A 12,342-nucleotide genomic window follows, 5' to 3' on the forward strand; every position below is an offset into this window, starting at 1 on the left:
GTGCGCTCCTACGCTGCGGGAAAGCAGCGCCGCCTCGCCCCGAGCGGAGAGCTCCCTTCTCGGGGCCGCTGGCGCCAGCAGAGCAATCCGTGCCCGCCACCTCCCCACTCCCGCACCGCCGGGGCTCATGCCGCCGCTCTCCCGGCGCCTTCTCCTCCGCAACCTGTTGGGCGGCCGCGGGAAGGAGGGAAGGAGGGAAGAAGGGAAAGGGAGACCTGCCCCTCTCGTAACTTGCATGATTGGCACGCAGCTCTGTCCAATCGCGCAAGGCGGCTTCTCCCCCTGCGGATGCCCATTGGCTGCTCGGAGGCGCGGGGCGGGGCTTGCCGGGCCGCGGGGCTCCCCTCCGGAGCGGCGCGCGGCGCGCTCAGAGCGCAGCGTGTGCGCGGAGCGAGCGGCGCCGCGCCGGCGGCACAACTGGGGCTGCGATTCGGCCGCTGCCGGAGATTCCCGACGCTTCGCTCCGCCCGCAAGGACGATGCAGCCTCTCCCCGCCGGGCCGCGGCGGCTGCTGGCCGGCTTGCTGCTGCTGCTGGTCGGCTGCGCCTGGGCTGGGGCGGCGGAGCCCCCTCCAGGCAGCAGCAATGCGGTCTCCTCGCCGTGGTCGCCGGAGGCGGACCCCGTGGTGGTGGCCAACCGCGGGCTGCGGGTGCCCCTGGGCCGCTCCGCCTGGCTGGACCCCGCGCGGGACCTGGTGCTGCAGGTGCAGCCGGGTGACCGCTGCCACCTCACCGTGCTGGACGAGGACCCGCTGTGGCAGCGACCGGGCCGCCTGAGCCCCCGGCGCTTCCCCTGCGACTTCGGAGCCCGCGAGGTGCAGTACTCGCACCTGGGCGGCCGCAGCCCTGCCCGGGACCGCGTCCGCCTGCAGCTGCGCTACGACTCGCCGAACCGCGCCCTGGTGCTGCCCCTGGTGCTGGAGGTGGAGGTGCTCTTCACCCAGCTGGAGATCGTCACCCGCAACCTGCCCCTCACCGTGGAGCGCCTGCGGGGCACCAGCAACCCGCTGGACGCCCGCAGCCTGGAGTTCGCCTTCGAGCCGGGCCGGCAGCGCTGCCGAGTGGGGCTGCTGCCACTGCTGGCCGGGCTACCCCGCTACGGAGAGATCCTCAACTACCCGCCGGCGGCGACGGGCGGGGGCGGGGAAGCGGCGGGGGGCGGCCCGATGCCGTCCTTGATGTGGGACTGCGAGGAGTTCCTGCGCCTGGGGCTGCGCTACCGGCACACGGCAGCCGGCGGCTCCCCGAACCGCGACCTGGTGCCGCTGGTGGCCGAGCTGCGGGAGGCGGCGGGCGGCGGGGCACTGCTGAAGCGCGAGTACTTCCAGGTGCTGGTGCGGATCCGCGCCGGGAGTGAGAACGTGGCCCCCAAACCCAGCTTCTTGGCCATGCTAATGATGGAGGTGGACCAGTTTGTGCTCACCGCCCTCACGCCTGACATGCTGTCAGCTGAGGATGCAGAGTCACCTCCCGATCTACTGCTCTTCAACATCACCTCTCCCTTTGGTCCTGGCCAAGGCCACATGGTCAGCACAGATGACCGGAGTTTGCCTGTCACCTCTTTCAGCCAGCGGGATGTGCAGGAGCTGCGCATTGCCTATCAGCCACCCATGGAGGACTCTGATCGGGAAAGGCTCTTTGAGCTTGAACTGGAAGTGTTGGACCCAGAGGGTGCTGCCTCAGAGCCCTTTGCCTTCGTGATTGTGGTGAAGCCCATGAACACCCTGGCACCCGTGGTGACGCGCAACACCGGTCTCGTGCTCTATGAGGGGCAGTCAAGGCCCCTCTCAGGCCCAGGTCCCAGCCCCAACCTGGTGGTCAGTGATGAGGATGACCTTGAGCAGGTGCGGGTGAGTGTGGTAGCAGGGCTGAGGCATGGCCACCTCACTCTCCTGGAGGACACCCCAGGACCTGCTGCCCCTCGTAAACACTTTACAGTGGCTGAGCTGGCAGCAGGCCGAGTCATTTACCAGCACGATGGCAGCGAGTCTCCTCTCAGTGACAACCTTGTCCTGCGGCTGGAAGATGGTGGCTCTCGCCACCGTGTTGAGTTCCTTTTCCCCATTACCCTGGTGCCCACTGATGACCAGCCACCCCTACTTAATGCTAATACAGGGCTTGCTATGGCTGAAGGTGAAACAGTACCCATCACCACCCGTGCTCTTAGTGCCACTGACATTGACTCGCAGGATGCCATCCTGCTCTTCACAGTGGAGTCTGGCCCCATGGCTGGGCAGCTCCTGCTCCGTCAGGCACAGCCACCTCCTGGCTGGGAAGAGGAGGAAGAGGAGGGCTTTTCTTGGAGGAAGGTGCCGGGTGTAGCAGGGAGCTCCCTCATCTATGAAAAGCCAGTGAGGGAGTGGCTGCAACAGGACATTGTGGAAGGGCGTCTCTTTTACCATCACTTTGGGGCTCACAGCCCTGGCCCTGGGGTTGTGTTGGACCAGTTCATCTTTAGAGTCCAGGATGACAATGACCCACCCAACCGCTCTGGACCACAGACTTTTGTGATCAGGGTACATCCTGTAGACAGATTAGCCCCAGAGCTCCACAGTAGCAGCAGCCTGCATTTAATAGTTGCAGAGCAGCAGGTGACTCCCCTGCGGAGGAAGCACTTGTGTTACACAGACCAGGACTCAGGGGACCGTGAACTTCGCTACACAGTAATCCAGCCTCCCACTGACACCGACTCCAACCACCCTCCAGACGCATATGGAGCGCGCCTTGGATCCCTGGTGCTGACTGAGGATCATTCCGTGGAAGTTACGCATTTCACCCAAGCCCAGATCAACCACCACAAGATCTCGTACCTCCCCCCACAGGAAGAGCTGGGGGTGGCTCCTCATTTGATTCAGTTCCAGTATCAAGTGCAAGATGCGGCTGGCAATGTGGCCAAAGGAACTTTCACCATCTACCTACAGCCTGTGGATAACCAACCTCCCGAAATCACTAATACTGGCTTCACTTTGCCTGAGGGAGGCAGCCATGTCCTTAGTCCAACTGAGCTGGATGCCAGTGACACGGACACTGAACTTGCCCGTCTCCGATTTATCCTGACCCAGGCTCCTCGGTATGGCCAGTTGCAGCTCTCTGGGTACAGTCTGGTTCCAGGCGGTATCTTTGGCCTGGAGGATATCAGACAAGGGAGGGTGGTGTATGTGCACAGTGGAGCGGAGACCAACAGTGATACCTGCAGGCTTGATGTGAGTGATGGGGTTCATTTTGTGCCCATCACACTGAAAATGAGTGTGCACCCAGTTGATGATGAGGTTCCTACGCTACGATTGCCCCCAGGCACTCTTGGTTCCTACCTAGATGTGCTGGAGAATGGTGCTGCTGAAATCACTGCTAATGTCATTCAGGGCACGGATGAGGATACAGATGACTTTATGTTGACCTTCATTGTAGAGGATCCTCCTCAGCATGGGAGCATCCTGGTTCAAGGGGTGCCTTCAGAGAGATTTTCCCAGAGAGATCTGCTGGATGGTGCTGTGGTGTATGCTCACACCGGTGGCGAAATAGGCCTTCTGCCCAAAGAGGATGCTTTCAACCTTACCTTGTCTGACCTCTCTGAGAAGTGGCGTGTCAGGGGCAATATTGTTCAAGGAGTTTCAGTCTTGGTGACCATTCTTCCTGTTGACAGTCAAGCTCCAGAAATTTTTGTGGGGGAGCAGTTCATGGTGATGGAAGGTGACAAACGGGTCATTACTCTTGCTCACCTCAGAGCTGAAGATGTGGATACTCCTAGTGATGATATACTATGCACAATTGTTGTTCAGCCCACATCTGGGTATGTAGAGAACATCTCTCCTGCCCCAGGATCTGAAAAATCCAGGGCGGGTGTAGCTATAAGTGCTTTTACCTTGAAGGACCTCCGACAAGGGCACATTTTTTATGTCCAGAGTATACATAAGGGTGTAGAGCCTGTTGAAGACAGATTTGCTTTGCGCTGTTCTGATGGCATTAACTTTTCCCAGAGGCACTTCTTCCCCATTGTTATTGTGCCGATCAATGACGAAGAGCCTGAAATCTTCCTCCGAGAGTTTGTTGTGATGGAAGGCATGAGCCTGGTGATTGATACCCCTATCCTCAATGCAGTTGATGCAGATGTCCCTGCTGATGAGTTAATGTTCACAATCACCAGGCTTCCCAGGCATGGCCACATTGTGAACCAGCTGGTCAATGGTACTGTCCTAGTAGAGAGCTTCACCTTGGATCAGATAACAGAGAGCTCCAACATTCTCTACGAACATGATGACTCTGAGACCAGGGTGGACAGTTTTGAGGTGCAACTCTCAGATGGTAAACACACTGTTAGGAAAATGGTACCCATCATGGTTATTCCTGTAGATGATGAGACGCCCAGAATGGCCATCAATGATGGTTTGGAGATTGAAATCGGGGAAACTAGAACTATTAATAACAGAATATTGAAGGCTACTGATCTTGATTCTGAAGACAAAACCTTGACATACATTATAACTTACGGGCCAGGACAAGGCCTCTTACAGAGAATAAAGCCTTCAGGTGGAGTTGAAAATATCACCCGGGGAATGAACTTCACCCAAGATGAAGTGGATAGAAATTTGATTCGATATGTGCATTTTGGCCAACAAGGAGTTCGTGATCTCATCAAGTTTGATGTGACAGATGGAATAAATCCTCTCATTGACCGCTACTTTTATGTGACAATAGGCAGCATTGATATTGTCTTCCCAGATGTCATCAGTAAAGGAGTTTCTCTGAAAGAAGGGGGGAAGGTAACCCTTACTACTGATTTACTTAGTACCAGTGACCTGAATAGTCCAGATGAGAACTTAGTTTTCACCATTACCAGGCCACCTGTTCGTGGTCATCTTGAATGCACGGATCAGCCTGGGGTACCCATCTCCACTTTCACTCAACTCTTGTTAGCAGGCAATAAAATCTATTACATTCATACTTCAGAAGATGAGGTGAAAATGGACAGCTTTGAATTTGAGGTGACGGATGGCTATAACCCTGTGTTTCGTACTTTCAGAATTTCTATCAGTGACGTGGACAATAAGAAACCTGTTGTCACAATCCATAACCTGGTTGTGAGTGAAAATGAATACAAACTGATAACCCCATTTGAACTGACTGCAGAAGACAGAGATACACCCGATGCACTGCTAAAATTTATCATCACTCAAATTCCAGTTCATGGCCAGATCATGTTCAATAACTCCAAGCCAGTGACCGCCTTCACTAAACAAGATCTGAATGAAAATCTAATCAGCTACAAACATGATGGCTCAGAATCAGTTGAGGACAGTTTCTCTTTCACTGTTACAGATGGCACTCATACTGATTTCTATGTTTTCCCCAACACTGTGTTTGAAACAAGGAAACCTCAGACTATGAAGATTCGAATTATGGCTGTGGACAACAGTGTACCTCAAGTTGTAATAAATAAGGGTGCTCAGACTCTCCGTGTTCTGGCCACAGGTCACATCGGATTTCTGATTACCAACAAAGTGCTGAAAGTGGAAGACAGGGACAGTTTACATGTTGCTCTTAAGATCAGAATCACAGAGGGTCCACGCCACGGCTTCCTGATTCACCTGGGGAAAGGCAACCACAGCATCAGCCAGTTCACCCAAGGTACTACAATACTTCATGTGCTTTCTTTAAATCACTGGAATCATTATTTTTCATGCTAAACTCTGTAGTAATGGATGGGAGAAACTTTGCAACAGTGAGCTTATTTATAATGGCTTCATATTTTTTTACATCTGTTTAATTTTATTACATCTGTGACAGCTTTAAACAGGAAATGTGGTCTGCTGGGTAAACACTGATTAAAGGAGCTTCGTTTCTTGGAGAGCTTAGTCCAAATAACTGTGATTTGCACTTTCTGTCAGTCATAGTGATAAAAATTTGGATAACAGAATTGAGGTGTACATCTTAAGTGACAGTGTTTTCTTTTACGAGGTTTTTTTAGAAAATGCTATGGGAGTGGCCAAGCTATTATTAACTAATGGCTAGAGTATCAGTTGCTGTACAGTCTGAGCACACCTAACTGTAAAAGCAAAATCCTTTCCCCACCAGTGGAAAATAATATATTACGAGTGCATTTGTTGCCTTAATTACACAAATCTCTACCACAAAGTGTTTGTGGTAAATTAAAAGGTAATGTAAACATTTTAAGATTATGTTAGAGATACTTACACTTTTTACATGGAATCAAAACATTTGGTGTTATAAATAGGGCAAAAACCACACATGTCATATATTCTGAAAGAAACCTTCAACCCAAGGCTGTGAAGTAACTTTAATTGATATGGGAGCATTAGCTATTCTCTGGAGAATTTTCCATGTTACTTTACAATGACTTAATGGCTAGTTAATTAACAAGGAAATTAGGTATTTTTGCAGCCTTCTGCAGCTGTGGAATGAGCAAACAGCACCAACAGCATGGACTCTCAGAGTTAAATGGCTAGGCTGGGCTATGTAGGTGGAAGGGCTTGAGGTGAACACTTGCAGTTGGCTGTGTTTAATTTCACAGAGCCCATACTGGTACATATCCCTGTTACAGTCTTGGCTGTAGCAACATTCTTGTCAGATATACCAAATCTTTCAAATAGGCCTGATGAACTTTGCAGTGACTGAGGTGTCTTAAGTTTTGCAGTACTACTGCAAAAAAGAGGATGAGAAGAGACCAAACTGTCCAAGCTTTGGGGACCATCACAGTTCCTTAAATGTAAGGCTTCAGTAGTGAACTGCAAGTAATATTGAGAGTGTTGTCAGAATAAGTGAGAAACAAAAGAGAAAGGGAGTGAGCAAATACACAGATTATCACTTATTTTAGTGGGTTTTCTCCTGCATTGAAGAATGTGTAATTATTTGGTATCCTTTTTTTTTTTTTTTTTTTTTTTTTTTTTTTTTTTTTTTGAGGATGTGGAGCATTTGGGAGAGGTGCCATTCCCTCCTGTGCCATGTGGCTGGGCATACATTTGTCTGATGACCAAAATGAAGTTGCTACTTGAATTGGCTGTCCATCCACATAGCATGAAGGCTGTCTTAATATGCTGGGGCTGCCCAAGCTGAGTAAGAAGCATGCAGCCCATAGGAAAGGTTGGTTTTAAAGCTAGTGAGGATCCCCAGGAAGTGGTGTAATTTCACAGTTTCACACACAGTACTAGCACAAGCACTCTTATTTTGTGTTGGATTGAAGAGTGTTTTTTAAAAAAAAACATTTCTTCAATAATATTGGCCTTTGAGATGGTCATGCTTAAGCTACACTGAGACAAATAATTGTCTAATGTTCAGGGCAGAAATAAACAAGACCCTCTTTTGTCATATTCATTATGATCCCAGTGTAAGCACAGATTTTGCCAAGGACTTTGGGAAGCCTTTGCATTGCCTATTGGGCCTGTTGTTACATGCTTTCTTTTTATGTTTTGATCTTCCCCTCTCTTTAGGCCTCTTATCCTGTCATGTGCCACTCTTTCAAAATGCTGAATAGTTCCAGTTTCATCAACACATGTATGTTCTTAGGGGCTTGTAAAACTTCATTAGAGTCTTCCAGTTTATGTTGGAAGGGAGTTCTCGAGGTCATTTGATCCTATCTTTACTTAAAACTGGGACAACTTTGAAGTCAAATGAAGCTCTTCAGGACATCATGCAAAAATTTTGAAAGCTGCTTGCTAGGTTGTGAAGTCCATACTCAAACTCCCATTTCTTGGATTTGTTCCTGTGGTTGTATGAACAGGCAGCCTGACCACTTTGAGTAGGGTAACAAGATTCATTGTGTGCAAGCAGCGGGAACAGTCTGGTTTTTCAGATTCCTGTAACTGAAAGAGAGGGCAGAGCAATTGTTTCGAACATAGCTTTCTGCTAGTGGATATAATTATATTTTTTGAAATAGAAAACTATGCTTGATGTATTTCAAAATTATGTTGGAGAATTCCAGTATAAAATTAATTTTATCGTGCACTGTGGTTACATGATTATGAATTGTGCTTAAAACTAGGCAAGTTTTGATATAGCTAGCACAACCTAATCGTCTATGGAAAGAAAGCATAGACTTGCTCAAGTGACTCCACACATGTTGTTAAGGAACAGAAAACAGGTTATTCTTTGCAATTATTTTGACAAAATTAAGATCTTTGGATGGCAAGTGGCCTTTCTTTCTTATGAGATGGTCTTGGTCCTGCAAACACCAGTTCAAGTGCTTATCTTTGTGTATACTGGAACCATAGATTTTGATAAAGCTACCCACATGAGCAGAGCTGAGTACTTGTGTGTTTGCCAGATTAAAGATTTATGTGCTCCACTGGCACGAAGAAATATTTGTTTGCGTCCTCTTTATGGCCCCATGAATTTTTGATCTTTAACTTTGAAACATTTATGGAAGAGATCCTTCAGTTACATATATTTGCTGATAATGCTCTTAACTTGTTTGCGCTAAAAGATGTCTGGTTACTTTTGGAACTGAAGATTTTGTGAAGCTCTAACAAAAGTGCTTTTGGGTTTTTTTACTCATGCATCCACCCTGACATCAGAGGAGATCTTGGGTCATACTTGAGCTCCACTTTAATGTGATTAATTTCTAACACTTTTTCTTGAAAAAAGTATCAGACTTGGGGTTTTACCAACAGCAGTCCTTCAAAGAAAGTGACAAAAATTAGTTTTTATGTATATGCATGTTTCTCATCACTACTCAAGGAAACCAGAAAAAAACAATATTAACAAATATTTGTTTATCTTTTACATACTTTATGGCAACTGCTGGTTCAAAATTCTACATCAGGTTTTTTTCCTTACTGAAGTAATTTCTGTTTACTTTAATTGCATCTATTTGGATTTTTAAAGCAGTTAATCACTGTAACTGCCCTCTGCAGTACTTTGCAGGTTGAAGAATGACAGAATCAATATCAATATCCTTGTGGAGAAAAACCTCTGTTTAAGAAAATGAACCACTAAAAATCTGAAGTAGTTCTGACTGTCAAGCCCACGTTTTTAAATTTTATTTCAGTTATTTTTGTCAATACAGCTTAAAAGAAAGAGAGCACTGGGGAGGAAGAAGTAAAGGGAGAGAGAATGAATGATATCTGTAAAACTTCAACACTGTTAATACTGAAATTCCTGAGTTCTGCTGTGGGACCTTGACTTCTCTCTTGTTGAACTTAACTATTTAATACATGTCAAGCTTCATGTCTTCATAATTTAAAATAAAGTCTGTTTTTCCTCTTTCCAGCTGATATTGATGATATGAAGATATGCTATGTTTTACGAGGGAGTGACAATGCCACCAGTGACATTTTTCATTTTTTGGTTGAAGACAGTGGTGAGTACTCCTAAAATCTCAGTTTTTCTTGTTATTTAAAGACAAAGAATTTAAGTATGCTTTGGGAGTTGAGGAATGTCGAATTTAATTGAGAGAAGTCTGTGTTATCTCCTGGAATGTGATTGATTTTATGGCTTTCCTATATTTTGAACTATTTCTGATGATTATGAAGAGAGGTGTTGATAAAATGGTGATTGCACCTAATGAAAAAACCTCGACCTACTCTAGCAAGAAAGTGAAATTCTGTAAGTCTACTCAGATACCTTCTATACTCAGATACTACTTTCTGTAGTTTTACCTTTGTACCTTCCTCTATGTAGTAACAGGTGGCTAGATTATGTTACTTTAATGCCTTTTTAAATATGGGATACATAGCTCTATGAGTAATTGGCAATGAATTTTATTAGTTGTTTTAATAATAAACTTCTTAGAAAAAATGCTTCAAGTTAGCTGATTGTCAGCTCATGTACACAGCTTGTGTTACTGCTTCACAAGGAGCATAGCCAATTAAGGGTATTAAGCTCAGTGAACAGGGATTTATCCTGTCTGTCACAGACTGGACAGTTTTGTCACTGTCTGCCATTGCTGGAGTGGGATATTAAAACATATTTTACTGTTTACTGTGCTGGACAAGCACAGAGGAAACACTACCTTTCGAGACTTTTGGAAATTTCTTTGCTAATCTTTGTGACATTAGAGACCAGGTAGTGACATAAGAGATTGCAACACTCGACTTATTTTCCATAAATGTTTTTTTCACTGAGATATAGGTTAGAGAAGCTTAAAGGTACATAAAATAGAACGTGGGATGCTGTCTTTTCATAGTAATACTTTTTTTTTAACAAGTGTCACCACAAGGTGACATTGTTCATGATTTTGGAGTTATTCTTTTAGTAGATGAATAAATATTCAGTCTTGGTATTGTTTCAAGATTTCGTGTGATGGGAGTAATTAAAGCTGATGAAAGTTTGCTCTCAGTGACATGTTTAACATCAGTTCTTCAAACTGAGTTGCCCCTCGAGAGACCAACATTTGTGGGACTTGTCTCTGTGCTATTTAACACTTCATAGTGGCAAATAAGTAGTCAAAGTAAATTGCACCTAATATATGATTTTTTTTTTCCATTGGAAAGCTTACCTGTCACATCTGCTTCTATTTGGCAGAGTTGTAACAGCCTGTCAATTGTAACAGCATGCTAATTTTCAGAATACAAAGAATCATGATCACAAGGTGCTTGCTGATTTTTTTAGAGCCTTTGGAAGTTATGACATTATTGTCATAGACACTACTTAGCTAGATGGTAAGATGGTTTTTGCTGTGCTGAGGCTATTTGTTGACAGAAAAAATGAGCTGTGATGCATTTCAGAGTATTTCCGATTTTGAAAATGGTAAAGACACATTTAAATTGATGAAGTTGTGATCAAAACATTAATAGTTGTCTGTCTGAAATATCCCAAATTTATTAGCAATGTCTTTAGAATCTCTTAATGGATGAAAAATCCAGGAATTTATTCTACTTCTATTTCCACCCTCCTCAAAAAGACTTCAAAGCCAGTGTTTTGCAACTCAGATGTATTTTGGCAGACTTTCAGTTGTACCAAGGCTATTGTTTAGGATTTTTTTTTATTTTAAGCCAAATCATATTAAGAGACTCCTCACAAGAGCTGAGTGAAAGATGGAGCATAGGTGATCAACATCCACCGTAGAAAGCCACACTTCAGACTTCCATCTCCTGTATCAAGATTTTTGCAGTAGTAGCAGGTTTGTGCTACCCTGAAGTGCCTAATGCTATAAGTTAACTAAATGGGACTTCACTTAAACTGAATTGTGCGATAGTCCCTGAGTGATCTGGTTCAAATCAAGAAGCATTTCAAAACACGATTCCATGAATGAATGTGCGTTCATATAATTCAGCTAATGTAATTTCAAATAACTTATAAACCCTAAAATAATTCACATCTTGCAACCCAAGTATTTTATATATTCTAGGCTTTCATGCCTCAGCAGGGGGAACATACAACAGCACTTCCTGCTCTTTTCATGTGACATGAATTAGTGTAGAGTTACCCAGACCTGTAGTGTTGCCTGTAAAATATTTTTCTACATGTCCTGTGATATTTGTTCATAGTCTCTGAACTGCAAATAGGAGAAGACCATGGCTTCCTCTGTGTCTGTCTTTTGGTGGCTGACCTGCCACGCTCATTATACCATGACCTATGAAAACAAATGCAGAAGCTCTTTTGTCGGCCTCTTAAATGACGATAGTCTGACTGGGGCCCGAGGCTGTTATTTCATGCTATTGCCTGGAGACCAAGTACAAGGAGTCATCAGACTGCTCTGGTGTGAGCTTTGTTGTGGATTTGGAATTTTGTTTATCTTCTCACATGCAGTAGTATTTATGGTAAGCAAGTTAGGGCAACAGCAGACTGGGTGGGTAGGTGAGGGGCAAAGAGCCAAGTCAACCCTCTGCCAGCTCTTGGCCCCTTGCCTGCTCTGCTTCTCGCAGTGGGAGTAAGGTGAGTGCCATGCTGCATACCAAAGCATGACCTGGGACCTGAAAGCATGAAATATGGTACTGCAACAAGGTTGTTTGCTTAGTGGCCAGTGGAGAAAACTGAAGTACAGACAAATGAAGAGTAGCTTGGTGATTATGGCTAGCTCATAATAAACTTTTCTGTGATAACTAAAGAGAACAGAAATGGGCTCAATATGAAGAGAAAGGAAATCCATTAAAAAGGAAAGAAAGCCCTTAGGACTATAATCAACAAGCAAGAGCATAGACCTGCTGTATTCAAACCAAAATTAGAGGTTTCACCAGGAGGAGCTGGTTCAGGTTTAAAGCTCTGAAGGAGTCTTATTGTCAGCATCAGTTACCTACAAATGTATGGCTGTAGAGGTTTTCTGGCTTTAAATGGCATTTTAAATAAGAGTAATTAAATAGTAAATTAAACTGGACACAATTCACCTATATATCAACACTAATGTTTTTTAAAGGTAGAAAGCAGTTTTATGCTTCCTATGTAGGGATTT

The 12,342-nt window shown here is 45.5% G+C and overlaps 1 protein-coding gene across 1 annotated transcript in view; it reads left to right on the forward strand.

Annotated features, from left to right (window-relative positions):
- Positions 1-403: 403 nt before the first annotated feature.
- The window catches only part of FREM2 (FRAS1 related extracellular matrix 2), a 115,602-nt gene continuing 103,663 nt past the window's right edge, over positions 404-12,342 (forward strand). Inside the window, exons 1-2 of the mRNA XM_068182066.1 lie at positions 404-5,624; positions 9,223-9,312. Coding sequence (XP_068038167.1) covers positions 479-5,624; positions 9,223-9,312 — 5,236 coding nt within the window. The 5' untranslated portion in view covers positions 404-478. The remainder of the gene's footprint in view (positions 5,625-9,222; positions 9,313-12,342) is intronic.

This window comes from Anomalospiza imberbis, chromosome 2 (assembly GCF_031753505.1).
Source record: "Anomalospiza imberbis isolate Cuckoo-Finch-1a 21T00152 chromosome 2, ASM3175350v1, whole genome shotgun sequence".
Taxonomy (NCBI): Eukaryota; Metazoa; Chordata; class Aves; order Passeriformes; family Viduidae; genus Anomalospiza; species Anomalospiza imberbis.